Here is a 16,101-nt window from a genome sequence, read left to right on the forward strand (position 1 = left end):
AAAGCCGCCAGTGCTGGAATGCCCCCCTTTTCAGCGGCCGTAATCCCAGAACACACTGCTGTCGGAGCCCATCAGGCACTGGGCCAGAGATGGGCCTTCCTGCCCTTTGGAAAGCGGGTTAGCAGCAGAGGCAGAGCAGTACAGGGGATGGACTGTCAGGCTGACAACACTCTATTGCCACTGTTGTAGTAAGAGAAAATAAAGAGTTGTGCTGACGAAGGGGAGTTTGGTCGAGAGCTGGGGAGAGGAAGGAGGGAGGAGAGCAGAGAAAAGCGGGGAGGATGGCTGGAGAGATTAATGGAGGAGGTGAAGTTCAAGTGCCTCTGAGATGAAACATATAAAAGTAGCCATGTATGAATCTCTCCCAGAGGACTAATTTTCAGGTGTTGACTTGTAGGATCTAACTTTTCACAAAGCCCTTTCAGATGTGCTTGGAATACATGAACTTTGCTATTGTTCTATTTTCATTTTCCAAATGAACAAAAATGTACTTTAATCCATTTATGAACAACCTAAGGCATAGTGGCCATACAAAATACCTCCTTAACCTCATCCTTCCTCTGATAATCTGACAGAAAAACACAATGGATGCACCAAAAGAAAGTGGGCAAAAGGTGGTTTTACAGACAAGTTATCAGTAATGTTCAAATCAAAGGGCTGAACCCCTATCAGTGTTGGGTTTTATTTGCTCCTATCACATTTTTCCTCACTGTGGACTCGTTTTTCACTGCAGTATTAAGTCATGTACCTTTATGGAAAAAGCACAACCATACACTGGAACCCAAAAACATAATCTATTAAAGAAAAAGCGAAAGAAACTAACATTACATATCTTTCTTCCAGCGGTTTTGCAAACAAAGCACCATATATGGAGCACGAAGAAGCATCTGGCATTGGGTTTTAATTGGTATAATTTGTGTGCCATGTGGTTGGCAAATGTGTAGAAAACTGTCAGCAATGACAAGAAGCATTACCTTTAGAAACACTGAGAATTATAACCTTTCAGGTTCAGGGTTAAGGTTCAAACATCCCCTCCTAACTGTTCAGTTAACCAGTCCATACATCACACTAAGGAGGAGGCAAACAGGCTTAAAATTTGGCATTCTCTGTGCAGAAAACCAGAACAAATACCAGCGGAAGATGTACTTACACATGATGTAAGCTGTCCACTTGTCTCAGGCCTCGCTTTAAGTCTGTCCATACACCTTCTTCTCTGGCACTTACATCACAAAAAACAAACCCCAAATTGCAGGAGAATGTAGCTGAAAAACATGATTATACACATTAGTTGGCGTTTTGCTTGTCGTCATCCAATTTAGGACCCCCGAGGCAAAAAAAAGGAGTCAAGAATGCAACACAAATATGTTAATGGCTACATGTTTGCATTATGTTACATATGTTCAACGGTGCTTTATGTTTAACTATGAGAAGCTGCCTGTAAAAACTGGTCAAAGTGAGGGACGTACTTATCGGTGTAGCCAGAAATGCTTCGAAATGTTCCCTCTGGCTGCAATGATGCAATTAAAAAAACACATTAGAAAAATGTGACAAGAGTGGGAGAGGTGACAGTATAGTTGTTTATTTTCACTAATGGACAGTGTACAGAGTATGCTGTGCTGCACTAATAAAATCATCACTTGTTTTATAATAAATAAACACACAAACACAGACATGGGAGAGAAAGTAACAGCTTCCCAGAGAGAAAAGCCCTTTTACTGGGATTTTACCTGTCCTCTTCTTAAACCAGCAGTAAAAGAGAAGTGGGAAGGCATAGCTGAGCCAGGTAACTGACCTGTGTTTTAAGAAGGTAACGCTGTGGTTAATCTGTAATTTCTTTTAAAGTAAACACCAGGTTGGTAGAGAAAATAGGAGCAGAGGCGAAGAAGATATCCAAGCCGAAGAGCTGTGGGGAGCGCTGGGAGGAGATTCTGTTAATTAATAATATGGGAGGAACTTGGCTGCATGTGGTATTTATATTGGATGATACTCTGCTGATAAAAAGTCCTTTGTGAGCGGGACAGGCAGTGAGAGAAAACAGTCATTAAGCTTTGCTTTTTTTTCAGCCTTGGACACAGAGGACAGAGAGCACCACAGTGAAATTCTCTTGTATGGCTCCTTTTCCTCTCCAACAATATGAGGGATTGATGGGATTGATTTCAGCTGTGAGTCACTTCAAACTGCTAAAAACATCAGTGACTGACCATCAGAGGACACGAAGAGGAAGTTTGAGAGACAAAGACGCAAATCTAAGCACCTGAGAATCAACACCTGATAGTCAACTTCATTTGCTGGTAGAAGTCTTTTTGCTGAATTGAAAAATCAGTCGGGACAAAACTGCAGAACATAGATATATTGACTCAAGGTTTCTAGCAATGGATACAACTTGGATGAACCAGTTTTTAGCATCTCCAACCTGCTGATCATGTTGGACTCTTTGGATTGGGGCTTAAACTGGGCGCTGTTAGATGTTTAAACTGTCGGATACAAACAAGTGTAGCTATATAGACACATATACATTACACATAAACAATCATAAGTAGAAAATGTATAAAGCAAAATTATATATTTATATATTTATACATTATGCATTAGCAAATGCACTTGCATTGATGGAGGTAGATAGCAAAGATTCAGAGGTAAAAAGGCATATAGATGTCGCTGTGCTTTGGAGGAGGAAAGTACATAACGTGGCTGCAAAATCTGAAGTTAAATGCAAGAATTTCGGTGTGCTTAGTAATAGTGTATACAGTACAGAGTATGAGGTGAAAGGAAAAAGTGGCAGGATGCTGCTGATCTCCTTGAGTTACCCATCCAGTAGTCTGGATCGGAGGGTCTGGCTTGGCTGGCAGGGCTCTCTGCAGTTAGCAGGAGGCTCTGAGGGAAATCGTGTCCCTGCAAACAGGCGTCTGAGGGCTGCATGTGGGCTCAGACGAAGAGCACAGAGTTAGGAGGGCACCGGCAGCGCTCAGAGGACGACTCTCGTATCCATGAACCGTGACAGCCTGGGACCGAAGCTGCTGCCCAGAACGTTCTGGAGGATGAAGAATGAAGCATGTAACAGTTACAATATGGGAAAGGTGAGTTAGATGTTAACATATTTCAATAAATTTTGATGCCAGAAATTTAGATTTTTCTATTTGAAAATTTAAGCAGACATGTTCTGCTGCTGCTTTCAGCCCACATACAGTACTGATGTTTTCAGAGTATTGCTACTGCCTTACATTAATACTCAGTATTATGAGGGTAGGAAAAAGGCCACTTTCAATTCAGGGGGCAACTAATATTGTTAGACAAACTAATGAAGGATTTTTTTTAGCTCTGCATGTTTTACAATGTTTGTTGAATGATCTCCTTAACTCAGTTATTTGTTGTCTGTGGGCTCGATCAGGAGCTTTGTTTTAACTTCTTCAAACATTATTACTCTGTCAAACTAAGATGTATGCTGCAATTTACATTCATGTAAAGCTGCTAATTTAAACTGACAGAACAAATGAATATGCATACAGTACATGGTATTTTTGCAAAGAAGAAAGGGGTAAAACTGCAGTGTCAAGATGTGCAAGGTTGATTGAGACTTATCCACTCAGGCAGCCAATACTGCATCTACCTAGGGGTAAATATATATGCAATCCCCTATTTTACCTGTCATATTATTAGTTAATTGACATTGCTTTGTAGAAATCAGTTTCACTTTGACATGAAAGAGTCTTTTAGAGTTATTAAATAGACTATGATTCAAAGTTGAATACTTCCTATTAACACTGTATGTTTGGCTAACATGCACATTCTTACACCATGAGTGGGGGGTGAGTATTTTTATCATTCATTAAACATTTTCTACCTTTCGGCTGCATGCATAGACAAAAAGAATGTATTCATTGGTTGCTTTAAGTGGATAGTTTTTTTTCTGCCCTTCAGCTGTAGCTACATTAAAAGAAAACTCTACATTAAACTTAAACCTGCCAGGAATGTAATAGATGGGAATGCCTTCACTTGTGGTATGTTTCAGCTGTTTACCTGGTGCTCTGTAGGCCGTCGCCTCCACAGCGATTTGACTTTGACATGGCATCGCTCTGACACTCTGCACAGACCAGCCTCTCTCTCACCAGCTGAGCACTCCACAGTTTGAGTTTACACGCAGCACTGGCCTGTTTCACCCGCAGGTGCACACAGTAGCTGCAGGCACAGAGTAAAGAGAAAGGAAAAGTGTCAAGAAACTGGTACATTTGGGAAATTTTGGGGAAAAACACAGGGGTCAAAAAGTCAAATTACAAATCTTTGGGCTCAGAAACTTAAAGTCCTAACCCTGCGAGGATAAAGTAGAGTGCTGTTTGAGCCGATAGCTCAACATCTATTATTTTGTTCTTTGGATTGGTCAATCATTCTCTCACATATGCCAGCACAACATCTCTTACAAAACAGGCAAATGGAAAATGTCCAGATGAGTACCCAGAGGCCTGATTGAAGCCCTCCCAATAAAGGCCTCCCTCCTCTTCTCTCCCCTCAAACAATCCAACTCAGTTTGAAGGATGAAAGCCAAATGGCAAATCCAACCCAATACAACCAGACAAAACACAAATTTGCCGATAGGAGATTTGCTCCATTTGAAGGTGGTCCAGCAGTGTCATGGTCACCTGAACAATCCTAATATCAACACAGCTCAGTCTGCACACTGAGAGCAACAATAAAGTCTTGTTTTTCTGATCATTGTGTTCTCTGGCAGACACTTTGAACTTCGCTGCACTATTTATTTTGTCTCTGATTCAGTCAGCTGTGACAAAACACCATCCTCAGTGGGGTGGTTTGTCAAAGAAAACATGAAGCTCCAGCTCCTTTTTTTTCTCAGATTTTCCAGTAACATTTCAAAATTGAGTTTCAGTCATGTAAATCGTTTTTAAGCTTAGTTTTTGATGGTTGAACTACGAGGAAAAATGTGAATAAGCAACATTAACAGCTGAATGTATTCTGTGGAATTTTCTTTAGCACATACCTTTGGGATTACTAAATTAAAATGCCTGGAATGACCATGTCATGAAATTCTAACACATATGGTATTTTACATGTACACATGCCATTGTTGAAGTGGGATTTCCTCATTTTGTTCCCTCCTTACATAGGTTGAAACTTGTCCATACTGCAAAACTACCTTTCAAATGCCATAAAATGCTGCTCATCCCACTAAGAATGCAGTTTCACTAATTCCTTCAACAAGTAAAGTAAGAACTGCATAATAGCCTCATGGTGATTTTCAGAATACCCCTCTTCTTGACAGTTTACTCATCCATATAATTCTACAGATATAAATAGAGATCCAAACACAACTACTGATCTCCATTCCATGTTACATTAACCTTTTTTTTCCTGGGTCAATCTCTGTGACAACGGCATCAACACACCAGATGTCTGTGTGAACTCACCCTTACTCTGCGTGATTCGTGCCGTATCAATCACATTTATGAGTAATGTGCCTCCAGTCCCCTCCGTTGTTTTAATTCAAGCAAAACAAACGTATCCAGTGTCCATTTTAATCAGTGTGAAATGCTGAGGGCTGTCAGGAAACCAGCCATGATTCTATTCCCTTGTCTCAAATTCTTTCAGTTCTGAGAACATCTGCAATCACCTCAGATCAAAGATGACATCTACGCAGCCAGGCTTTACCTCTTACATGGATTATGTTTGCCTTATCAGTAAAGGTCAGCTCATGATGCAAATATTCAAAGACGGAGTTCCTGTTACACAGCCAAAGCAATTTCACGGCTTGGCATGCTATGGCAACCTTGGCCTTGGTTTGTATCCTCTAATCTTGCGGAGCACAAAGTTGATCTTAAAGTGACCTTTAAACTAAGTAAAAACTGAGGAAATCAGCTGATATGAAGCTGGAGTGAAATCCAGCAGAGCTGAAACTTGGAGTTAGATCTAAGACATTCATGCCACAATGATTTGCATCTTAAAGTTTGCTTATATAAAAAACTGCTGATACAAAAGCATAGTGTTTTCTTCTAATCAGTCATGATTGTGAGCTGTTTTTAGAAAGGTAGAGTCAAACACACTTCAAAAACATCTTTTACCAAAAATGCACAGATAGCCTTCATAAAATAAAACTGTCTGTGGTCTTAAATATCATAAGTAAAGTTCTGGACACAGAATCATTCAGCACTCCACACAGGTCAGCTGTAATTACCCTCCCTCCGTGTCAAATGTGCTGAAACCCCTCACCACAGATGAAAACAAAGTTGGTGGCTTGCAGTCTGCTAATGGAGGCCTTACCTGGCCTTCTCCTCCTTTATCAGCATGTGTGGTCGCCTCCAAGGGTCCTTAAAGTTCCTCTTGAAAGAATCAGGCAGGATCTTTGCCACCTCTGTGTAGGGATGGAGAGATGACAATAAAAACAAATATGTCAGATAACCTCCTGAGAATCATCTTCATAAACACATCTCATATTGTATCTCATGACTCAGTTGATTCAAAGTGATGTTGAGTGCAGTGGTACTTCTCAGAAATCTACTTGGAAAATTTCAAAATCTGTGTTTTGTTCTTTTTATTACCAGAAATGTGATTCAACAATGAAACACATAACTGAGGTGTTGAAATAGAGCAGCTGGAGATAAGGCCTAGGAACAGATGTGTGCAAATGTGCTGCTTTAAGTTAACAAGAGGTACCAAGAAACACCAAATTAATATTTAACAGAGTTCAGAGCAGGAGTACAAGCATGCATAAATGCACACACGTAGAGGCACACTGGAAAAGCCAGCTTCTCACCTTTCGCAGTGCTGCATATGGCGTTGTTTCCAAAGCATCCTCGACGCTGTTTGAGGTCAGGGCAGGGCGTGCCTCCGTTTCTGGGGGGAACAGACACTTGGCGACTCCTCTCCGTGCTGCCAACTCCACACGGAGACGTGCATGACGACCAGGGACCCCATGATCCCACCACACAGTCAATGGCTGCTAGGGAGGCAGGGAAAGACCAAGATCAGCTGAAGGTTTGAGATAATCAGAAGTATGACTGACAAGAGTACAACAAAGAGGTCTAATCTCAGCATTTTCAGTATCTCTGTAGGAATCAGACAAACTATTTCTAGTTGTTTAATTCTGAAAATGAATTGCCTTTAACCCAGAGGAAGAAGAAAAATTTCCCCCTAATCTTTGCTGTCATGCCTAACTCCACAGTTTAAACTGTGAGCTGTAGCACACACCCTGATATAGACATGCACAATGTTTCACTGCATGTTTATTCAGGTAGACAGGTGGTAATGAGTGACCGGATCATTACCATTTAAGTATGTCAGATCAGCTACATCCCCAGACTCAGGAAGTCTGCAGCCCAGGCCATAAGTGTGGGGGCCATTTAAAATAGGAGGCTAATTTTGCATCCTGTTCTCTCTGCTTTTTCTCTGCCCCACACTTAAACACACCCGTGAACTCAGCAGGCCACATAAACACAGCGGCAGAAACAATCAGGCTTCCCGTTCTGTGGGTTGATTTAACCAATTACATAAAGAGGAAGCTGTATTACTTAGAGGGCCACTCTGATCAAAGCCAAGAGACTCCAGCAGCAATCAAGCCTTGTCCAACACAGAGATTTAATAGCTGCAGACATTTACAGCCTTGTTTTGTGGAGGACGTGCACACTGCATAAACACACAAACAAGAAGGAGTGAGGCATTCAAATGCTCACACAAGAATTAATTAATGCAAATGTGCACATTTACACCACAATACTTTTCAAAAAGACTGATATTTTTTCTCATTGTGGACAATAAAAGTTTAACACAATGAGAGCAGGTGCACACAGCTGGAAGCTCTTAGATGTTCTTGTTGAAATTATATAGAAGGAGTGGATAAATATACCATAACTGAATCTAATCCTCCCTCGTCATCTAATCTGCCTCACTCTATCCTTATAATACACACTCGGCCCGCAGTACAATGCTGCGAGTGAATAAGTATGTGTGTGTGAACAGGAGAAAGAGAGAGAGAGAGAGAGAGCTTTCAAGGTGCCGCCTGTTCGGTTCATTCCCATGGTCCTGTTGGGGTTTCGGAGGGGGGGCGGCTGCCTCAGTGACACAGCCGATCCACAAAGCCACTGTGGAATCTCTGCATTCCTGCACATTAGTGCTGCCCACCTGACACTCGCCTTTCCCAGATCACCACACACACACACACACACTCAGAAAAAAATTTCTGTCAGATAAATCCTCCCAGTTGGGCTTGTTCCACCCTCAGCCGTCACCCTAAAGCACACAGACGTACACATTTCCCTGCGTAAACTTGTTGAGAGACATGAACGTACATGAGAGATTACAGAAGGGCGTGATGGAATCAGACACCACCACCCTATCAAACTTCCTACTCTCGCCTCCTCCACCTCTTCTTATCCTCGCTCCTGTCTGCTCGCCTTTCCTTCCCTCTTCTACATCCTCTGACGCTGGCAGTGCAGTGGGGGGAAAAACACCAGCAAGGAGGGCAGTTGAGGTCTGTGCAGTGAAACCGATAGGGTCGGCGAGTTCCCGTACCCGAGGGGAAACAGGGCTATTATCCCTCTGATCGACACCGACACACACACCAACAGGACTAAGGCCCTGTCTGGAAGTCTCAGCCTGTTGGCCTCAAGCCACCAGAGGTCAGGAGGCAATTACCAAACTGTGGTGGTCCCCCAGTCTGCTTCTGGCACCAGCAGTGCAACGCCACCCACATGATAACCCTGCTGACAGTGTGACACAGACTAACCCACACAGTCACCGCTGTCCCCTGCTCGCATTGTTGACGAGAAAGTCCCTAGTCGGAAAGCCACCACCTCTGACCTCTGACCCCAATACAGGAAACAAATGGTGCTTGATGTCAGCATGTTCAGCCTCTGTGTTCCCGATAAGCTGATATTACTACTAAGTGTTTTTGAGTACTTTAACCTCTAAGTTTCCCCTCAATGAAAATTCCCATTATTGAAGGACAGTGATTTATTTGTAACTGATATGAGATGTGTATTCTTCAATCTTTGGGATCTTTAGGAGTTCTTGTTGAAGTGAATTTTAAAACAGTAAGAATAAATAAAAGAGAAGAGAACAGCTACAGAATCTGGCAGACGTTCAGCTTCTTACTATGAATAGGGAGACCAAGCAAACCTTCTGCCCAAATTAAATGAATTCCTGTTATTTCACTTGGGAGCTTTCTGAATTTCTATTTTATCTTCTCACCAGTGTGAAGTGAGTTGGAAAAAGGTGGTCACATACTTTCTGTGTGCCATTAGCGAGAGTTAGCAGCATTACAAATCAGATAACAGTCAGTGCTTCCTGGCAAATATCTGAATAAACACACAAATGCCTGATATGACAGATGCACAGAGGGTGCATTAAACTGTGTTAGAAATGTTTAAAAATGCTTTTTGAGCTCAAAAACATAGTTGACAGTGATAGGAGGTGGAGTTAGGCTAATTTTCCTGGCAGTTGACACCACTTACTGAAACAAACCAACATCTGCAATTCAATCTCGCATCTTTTCAGCCAGTCACTCTTGTTACAGTGAGATAATGGCGGGCTATCTTAGCTTTCAGACTGACATTCCTCTGCTCTTCTTGTTCACTCTCCCTGAACTGTGCTTCCATTTTAGGGTTTCATAACAAAAGAGTTATCAGACCTGCCCACCCAATTTGCTTTATCTTCTTCTCCCTTTATCACTTCGACCGGCACTCTCCCTTGTTCTTTCTTTCCCCCATCTGTCTCCTTTTTTTGGCCCTCTTCTTTTTCACTCCCCCACCCCCCGCCTCCCCTCTGATGGGACCCAGATGTCCAGCTGCTCCAGAGGACCACAACACTTCAAAAACCTCCACCAGTCAAAACCCGCCGCCCTCCTACCCTGCAGAGGGCCGGGCCTCGGTCCCATCAGACAAGCCTCATAATGTGCAGCAACAACACAACAGAGAACCGTAAGCCTGTTAGTAGGAGTAGTGAAGGACGCGGGGCTGAGCGCTAATAACAGGTTAGCACATAAATGTTTCCTGTAGACATCTTGAAAAGGGGAAGGAGGAACAAACCAACTAATTAAAAGGGTTCATTACAAACACAGCTGAGACAGATTTTCTTTTTAAAATTGCTGAACCTTGCAGAAGTGTTTGCATTGTACAACCAAAATAATATAGAGTAAGATTACTTTGAAAACCGAAAACCGTCCCCTTAACGGCAGAGAATACCTCATCAGCATCATTAATTATACAAATAACTCAAAGAAAAACATTAAAGTTACCTAAATTACACTCAAATTTCTGTTTTGCTAACTATTAACAAGAGTTTACAGTCCTGCTAGCAGCTAAATACTACTGGCAGCATCCCAATTTACTCCACAACCATAATAATGCTAATGTATTGATGCTAACTCGGTATTCTTACAACACATACTTTTGTAGTTTAGAGTGTTACCACTTTGATTTACTAATGAGAATTAAATAACAGGTGAGGCCAACATAATGATGGAGCTAGGAAGGCAAAAAGTGAATGGGTCAATATCATTATACGGAGAATTTAAATGTAGGTACCAAATCTAATCTTAATCTGTCCAATAATTGTTGAGTAATTTCACTCAGAAGTACAAATTTTAACCTTATGGTGGCACCACAGGATTTATTCTCTTTTTTTCTCTTCTCAACAGACAAAAATGCTCTTCAAAGAGGGTTCAGTCAAGAGTACAGCCAAAAATAATCATTAATTGGGAGGGTTATCCAGCCATGCCATATTTCCTGGTGTAATCACTCACAATATGAAAGCATTGAAAACTTTTCCATGTTACTCAGAGAGCAAAATCCACACACTGGTAGTTCTCCTTGCATCTGCGTTCTATTGAATAAATACTTCTTATGAAAACCGATGACAAACGACTCAGAAGTGGGTACAAACATGCTTTCTAGTCTTGAAGAAGCCAGATGCAGGAGATCAAATTAGGAACCAGCAGCATGTGAGTGCCAGGAGAACCTGGATAGTAAATTGTTTGTCCCAAAAAATTTCAACAGCTGGCTCACTTCAAACCTAGCAGGATTAAAAAAACATCCCCTGCTTCCCTGCAAAAGTCAAAGAAGGAACATGTGGGATGCAAGGAAAAAGAAGAGGGAGTGAACGTAGGTGGAAAGAAGCAAACATCGCAGCATGACAGCATACAGTGCCCCAGAGGGAAGGAAGGGAAGAAGAAGTGCCTGCAGGAGAAACAGATGAATGATGTGTAAACCTCTCATGTATGTGAGGCTACAGTTTGTCTTCCTGCTAGAGTGAGAATTACCAGACACCAACAAGAGGAGAGGAGCGAAGAAGAGCTGAACTTCCAGCCTCCTGTGTGATCTCTAGAGTGTATGAAGAGGAATGAGACCTTATCTTAATGGGAAACTTGATGTGAAGTTGGGATGTATGTGATGTGTGAAAACTTAATTTGTTTGGAAGGAAGCCAACCTAAACATGTTTCTGAGCTCAATTTTTGCTGATAGAAGTCTGAAAAATGCCCACTGAGAATCAAGGCTTATAATCAGGTTTGTGGTTTAGATGATGACAAATAATGTCATCTTGACATGTATCACCTCCTCAACCTAAAGGACTGTGGGCAAGCCTTATATTTATCCAGAAACTGATTATTGGGGTAGTTCTACAGGAATATCCATAAAGCCACTATGCTTTCTGAATTTGAAAATGGAGAGGAACTGCAGAAAGCAGCCGTAGAAAACCATTTTTTGTCTTGTAATTTGAGTCTTGTCATTGTAAGTGAAACAAAATGAGGCCAGAATCATGCAGTACATCACATTTAGGTTAGTTATTTCACTGTATGTGTTGTAGAGAGTATTTTAGTCCCTCTTTGAACACTTCACGACTAACACTACTTCAATCTTATTTATGCATTGCAGCTTTTAACAGCAATAAAATCTGTCCTGTTTACACACAACATGTGTTCTTGTCAAATGCTTCCTTTCAATGAGTGAATGCTATCACAGTCTGAAGAGCTTCGAGTGTTTGCGTCGTAGTGGTACAAACAGCGTGTCGGTTCCTCTGTCTCTCCTCTGATGTCACCCACTCGGAGCTCTTAATTGCAGACTGTGACAGACAGCACACAGACAAACTCCTTGGTGCGTTGCAGAGCTGCAGGATTGGAGATCAGATAAAAGTGTAATGTGGGTGAGGAAATATCAGGGCGCTTTGATGGAACCGAGCCTGTGTTTATAGTGTGAAGGCGCTCAGGTTGCACAGAGAGACGTCACTCAGTGCTTACTGATCCATGCAGGGGTCAAAGGTCAAGTTGACATCACGTTCATGCTCAGATTTATCTCTGTCAAGACTGTAAAATGGCTACTTTCTATCACACCTGTGTTGATTTACAGTTCTTCTGCAGGAACCACATTCATCTGGGAAACATCATCCAACCTGTAACACATCGCTCCTTCCTGTGGCTGCTGTTTGTCACATCAGGTTGCAGCTGTCAGACATGAGGTCCACTGTGTTAAAAAAAAAAAAAATCCTCGTGGGACATGTGAGTGAACCGACACACATGGCAGCTGTGACCTCTGTTCAACAGTGTGATGATGACTCAACGCTAACCTGAGGTGCTTTCCTGTGCTTATTCTGTTCACTTTCAGCTTGGCAGACACACGGGATGGATGAAGTGATGCCTGGAATCCACTCAGCTGGCTGCTGGATCGTCAAAGCTGCTTCTACTTGCCCTTTTGATTGATTGGTGGATTAAAGAAATGGGATTTGAGTCTTAGGTAATGCTACTTGTGTTTGAAAAGTTGGGGTTTTTAAGTAGTCAAGCCTCAGTTTGAACAATATCGTAGAGTGTATTCATGACAATGAAAAAGCGTGATTGGAAGGAAGCTCTTTTTTCCACCCACAGTCTGTCTAATGTTACCATAATGAAGATAGCTGGGGAGTTGAACAGAATTTATACATGCAATATTCTAACCGATTTAATGTGACACAGTGTGTTGGAATTTCTGCACATTTTATGGCATTTTTAAAGTGATTTGTGGTGCTTTTAAATGCTCTCCAGGTCGCATTTAATTTACATTATGGCCAAACATTTCCACTATTTAACATCTGCAATATGTGACCACATTACAATAACATCACTTAAATAATGGGTGACATGATGTTTACTGAGCTGGATCACTTCCCTTAAGCAAATTTAAAAACTACACAAAGTCAAGCCAAGCTAAGTTGTATTTGTATGGCCTCAAGGTTGCCAATGACAACTTTGCATCAAAGGGTTGTACCATCTGTGCTACATACTGGCAGAATATTACTGAAACTCTACTGAAGCATAACTGAAATGAAAGGCTCCTTAACTGGGGTTTTAATAGTAACTAAAGTTATAGGATTTGGAAAAAGCTTATTGTCGTGTTAAGTAAGCAAAGGTATTGAAGCAAATAGATTAAAATAGGGACTTCTGTGTCTCTGAAAACAAGTGCAATATTCCAGCATGCTTGGATTAACAGGTGCTTCAGTTTTCTATGGAGCAAACAGTGAGGTCTAACAAACCTCCATTACAGTACTTTTGCACAAACCTTTAGCTTAATGACTCGAGTCTGGATGAGGCAGCCTGCTCACATCACAACACACATGAAACACTCAAACAAAGGTTCACTGTGTATACACTAAATGTGCTTAAATAGAGGGATCTCTGCAGCACTTTAGGAGCTTTTTGACTTGTTCCACTGACCCTGCAGGTGCTTGTTAGCGTGCACTTAAGACCAGGGGTCACACTTTGAGCGTATCTATGCACTGATAATCACTCCTTGGGGGACTTGAGTTGTTTCAACACACTGTAAGAGCTGCATCAGTTACAATTCAGAGTGTTTCCTGTCTGTCACTTCTCAGACACGGCTCTACTGTAATCCTGACCATCTTTGGCAGTCTGTTCCCATGGTGTCCATTCCCTCATTTGGCCATATATAGCAGCAGCAGCCAGGATGATGAGTGAAGCCGTTACCTAAACTCACCTTTTAGAGCTTTTGTGATGAGCCCTGATTTAAAGTCCAAGTTACTGTTTCTTTGTGGAACATAAAACTGCTGCTCCACTGGATGAGCAGGTTGTGCAATTTGTAGCTTTGATGTGAAGGCCAAGGGCCAATGCTACAAACCTAAAAACACATACACACAACTTGCTTTTGGAAAAATGCATCCCTCTAAGCCCCCCTCCTGTAAGTGGCCACTTCTGGCTGGTCACTGAAAACAAACTGCCCTAATGGGTGCAGCAGAGACAGCTATGTGCAGTATGTCTCACTGTTTCTGTGTCACCTCAATGCCAGCCACTCTGCTCCAAACTAGACAACAATGAACAACAGTTTGTAGGACACAGTTGAAATCGAAACAAAAAATCTATACAGTAGGGGTGTCACTTCTACCCAAACTTTGAGCTTCTTACCCTCAAAATTATTTTGTCATTTGGTGCCAAACTTCAGCGGCCAGGTCAGAACAAGCAACTCACCAGATATTAGGCACACGGCCCGGTAGTCCTCGCAGCAGTCTCTGGTTTTCTGACAGTAGGTATCGCAGTAACACACTGTTTTTCTCCTCGTGTACTCAAAGCATTCGTTATTCCGGCCAGTGCAGCAGTTGGGGCTCTCCCTCTCCCTGCAGCCCGCCTCAGCCTGCGGGACAAAGTGGCCACAGAAAAACGCCAAGTATCCACAAACGACAAAATTGAGGCGCGCTGAGATCCATCCATGCGCTCCCATGACGGAAATCTTTTTCTGGGACCACTTGCTCTCGCACTCCACCTGACTAATCTGTATTTTAGAAGCTGTTTAAAGCCGAATAATATTACAAATGAATGCTGGTATTTTCTACTTAAAATCCAAGTGCAGCATGGCCCTGTTTACGGAGAAAACGAGTGGACTTCTGTGTTGACACCTACGCGAACAACTGATGCGTAAAAGTGGAGCCTTGTGCGCACCAGCTCTGGTCTATTTGTGTGCCGGACACCGCCCCTCAGGTCTGCTGTTGGCTGTTGGGAAACACATACAGTACCAGCCTCACTCTTTCTCTTTCACTCTCTATCTCTCTTGCTTGTGTATAAAAATAAATAAATCAAATTACTCAACAAATGCAATGTTGTGCAACCATCGCATCCAAGTTACAAGTGAGACTCATTACTGGGGAAACACAGCCAAACCTAAATGAGCTCTAATGAGGGCATTTGTAGAGTCTTGCATCGCTGCACCACAACTACAAGCAGAAACCTTTCGAGGAATTCAAAAACAACAAAATAGAAAATAATTTGCATCTTAAGAGTTTTCCTTTGCAACATATGCAAACGCCACATTTTACGCATCTCAGACGTTTCAGATCAGTATCAGCCGCCAATCACAAAATCTAATTCAGCACCACGGACAGCGGCGCAGCCTCTTTAAATCACCTTAATGAGTAAATAAAAGAAAACACAAGATTCAATCTGCAGCCACTTAGGGACAGGACGAGGTCTTTCTGAGCTGCAGCAGCCAAATCATCTTCACTAATCCTGTAGAATTAAGTGCATCCACCCCACTCAGAGAAAGACAAGAGAACAATGAGATTATTCACCCTTCACTAGTTCTGAGTGAATGGAGAAAGTCGGCAATGGTGTTAGACACTGTAAAAGCACAATGAAAATATGATATCCATCCTCTGCTTTACTTTGGATGGCAAGCGAGGCGCCAGGTTGGAACTAAATGTCCTGTTTCACATTGTTTTATAGTAGAAAAAGCTGCATCAAATGTTCATATTGTGTTTGATGCAGAGAGTGGCTGATCTTCGTGCGATTTCAAGAGCTTTTGGTTCTTTAAACTGCAACTTTATTTTGGTATGGCTGTTAAATTCTAAATGTTTCAATGTTTTTAATGCTCCACAAATGTTTCAAGTCACAGGAGTAAATATTCTCAGCTGCAATGTCCCAAGAAGATATTGTTTCATTCTAGGGTCTCACTAGCCAAAAATAATTAGGAACCACCTGCATGCATAAATGTTCCGTCTTTGAAATGCAGTAAATGAAAAACCTGATCTAGCTTTATTATCTCTAGACTGTGCTCCATTAAATATGCTGTGTTTGAGTGTTTGTAATACTTGTTGGGCAAGTGAAGGCGGTGGAGCTCAGAACAACCT

General features: G+C 41.9%; 1 protein-coding gene across 2 annotated transcripts; it reads right to left on the reverse strand.

Annotated features, from left to right (window-relative positions):
- Window positions 1-1,563: 1,563 nt before the first annotated feature.
- On the reverse strand, window positions 1,564-14,998 carry si:dkey-178e17.3 (somatomedin-B and thrombospondin type-1 domain-containing protein). 2 transcript variants are annotated; one of them, XM_022207791.2, is made up of 5 exons: window positions 14,450-14,998; window positions 6,761-6,943; window positions 6,268-6,358; window positions 4,018-4,176; window positions 1,564-3,031 (listed from the first exon to the last, which is right to left on the reverse strand). In XM_022207791.2, exons 1-5 carry the CDS (start codon window positions 14,697-14,699, stop codon window positions 2,926-2,928), a joined length of 789 nt encoding a protein of 262 aa, XP_022063483.2. In that variant the 5' UTR covers window positions 14,700-14,998; the 3' UTR covers window positions 1,564-2,925. The 2 variants fall into 2 exon arrangements, with proteins under 2 accessions (XP_022063483.2, XP_022063482.2); XM_022207790.2 differs by having other exon boundaries at window positions 6,761-6,946; window positions 14,450-14,997.
- Window positions 14,999-16,101: the final 1,103 nt, after the last annotated feature.

Source organism: Acanthochromis polyacanthus, chromosome 7 (genome assembly GCF_021347895.1).
Source record: "Acanthochromis polyacanthus isolate Apoly-LR-REF ecotype Palm Island chromosome 7, KAUST_Apoly_ChrSc, whole genome shotgun sequence".
In the NCBI taxonomy this organism is placed as follows: Eukaryota; Metazoa; Chordata; class Actinopteri; family Pomacentridae; genus Acanthochromis; species Acanthochromis polyacanthus.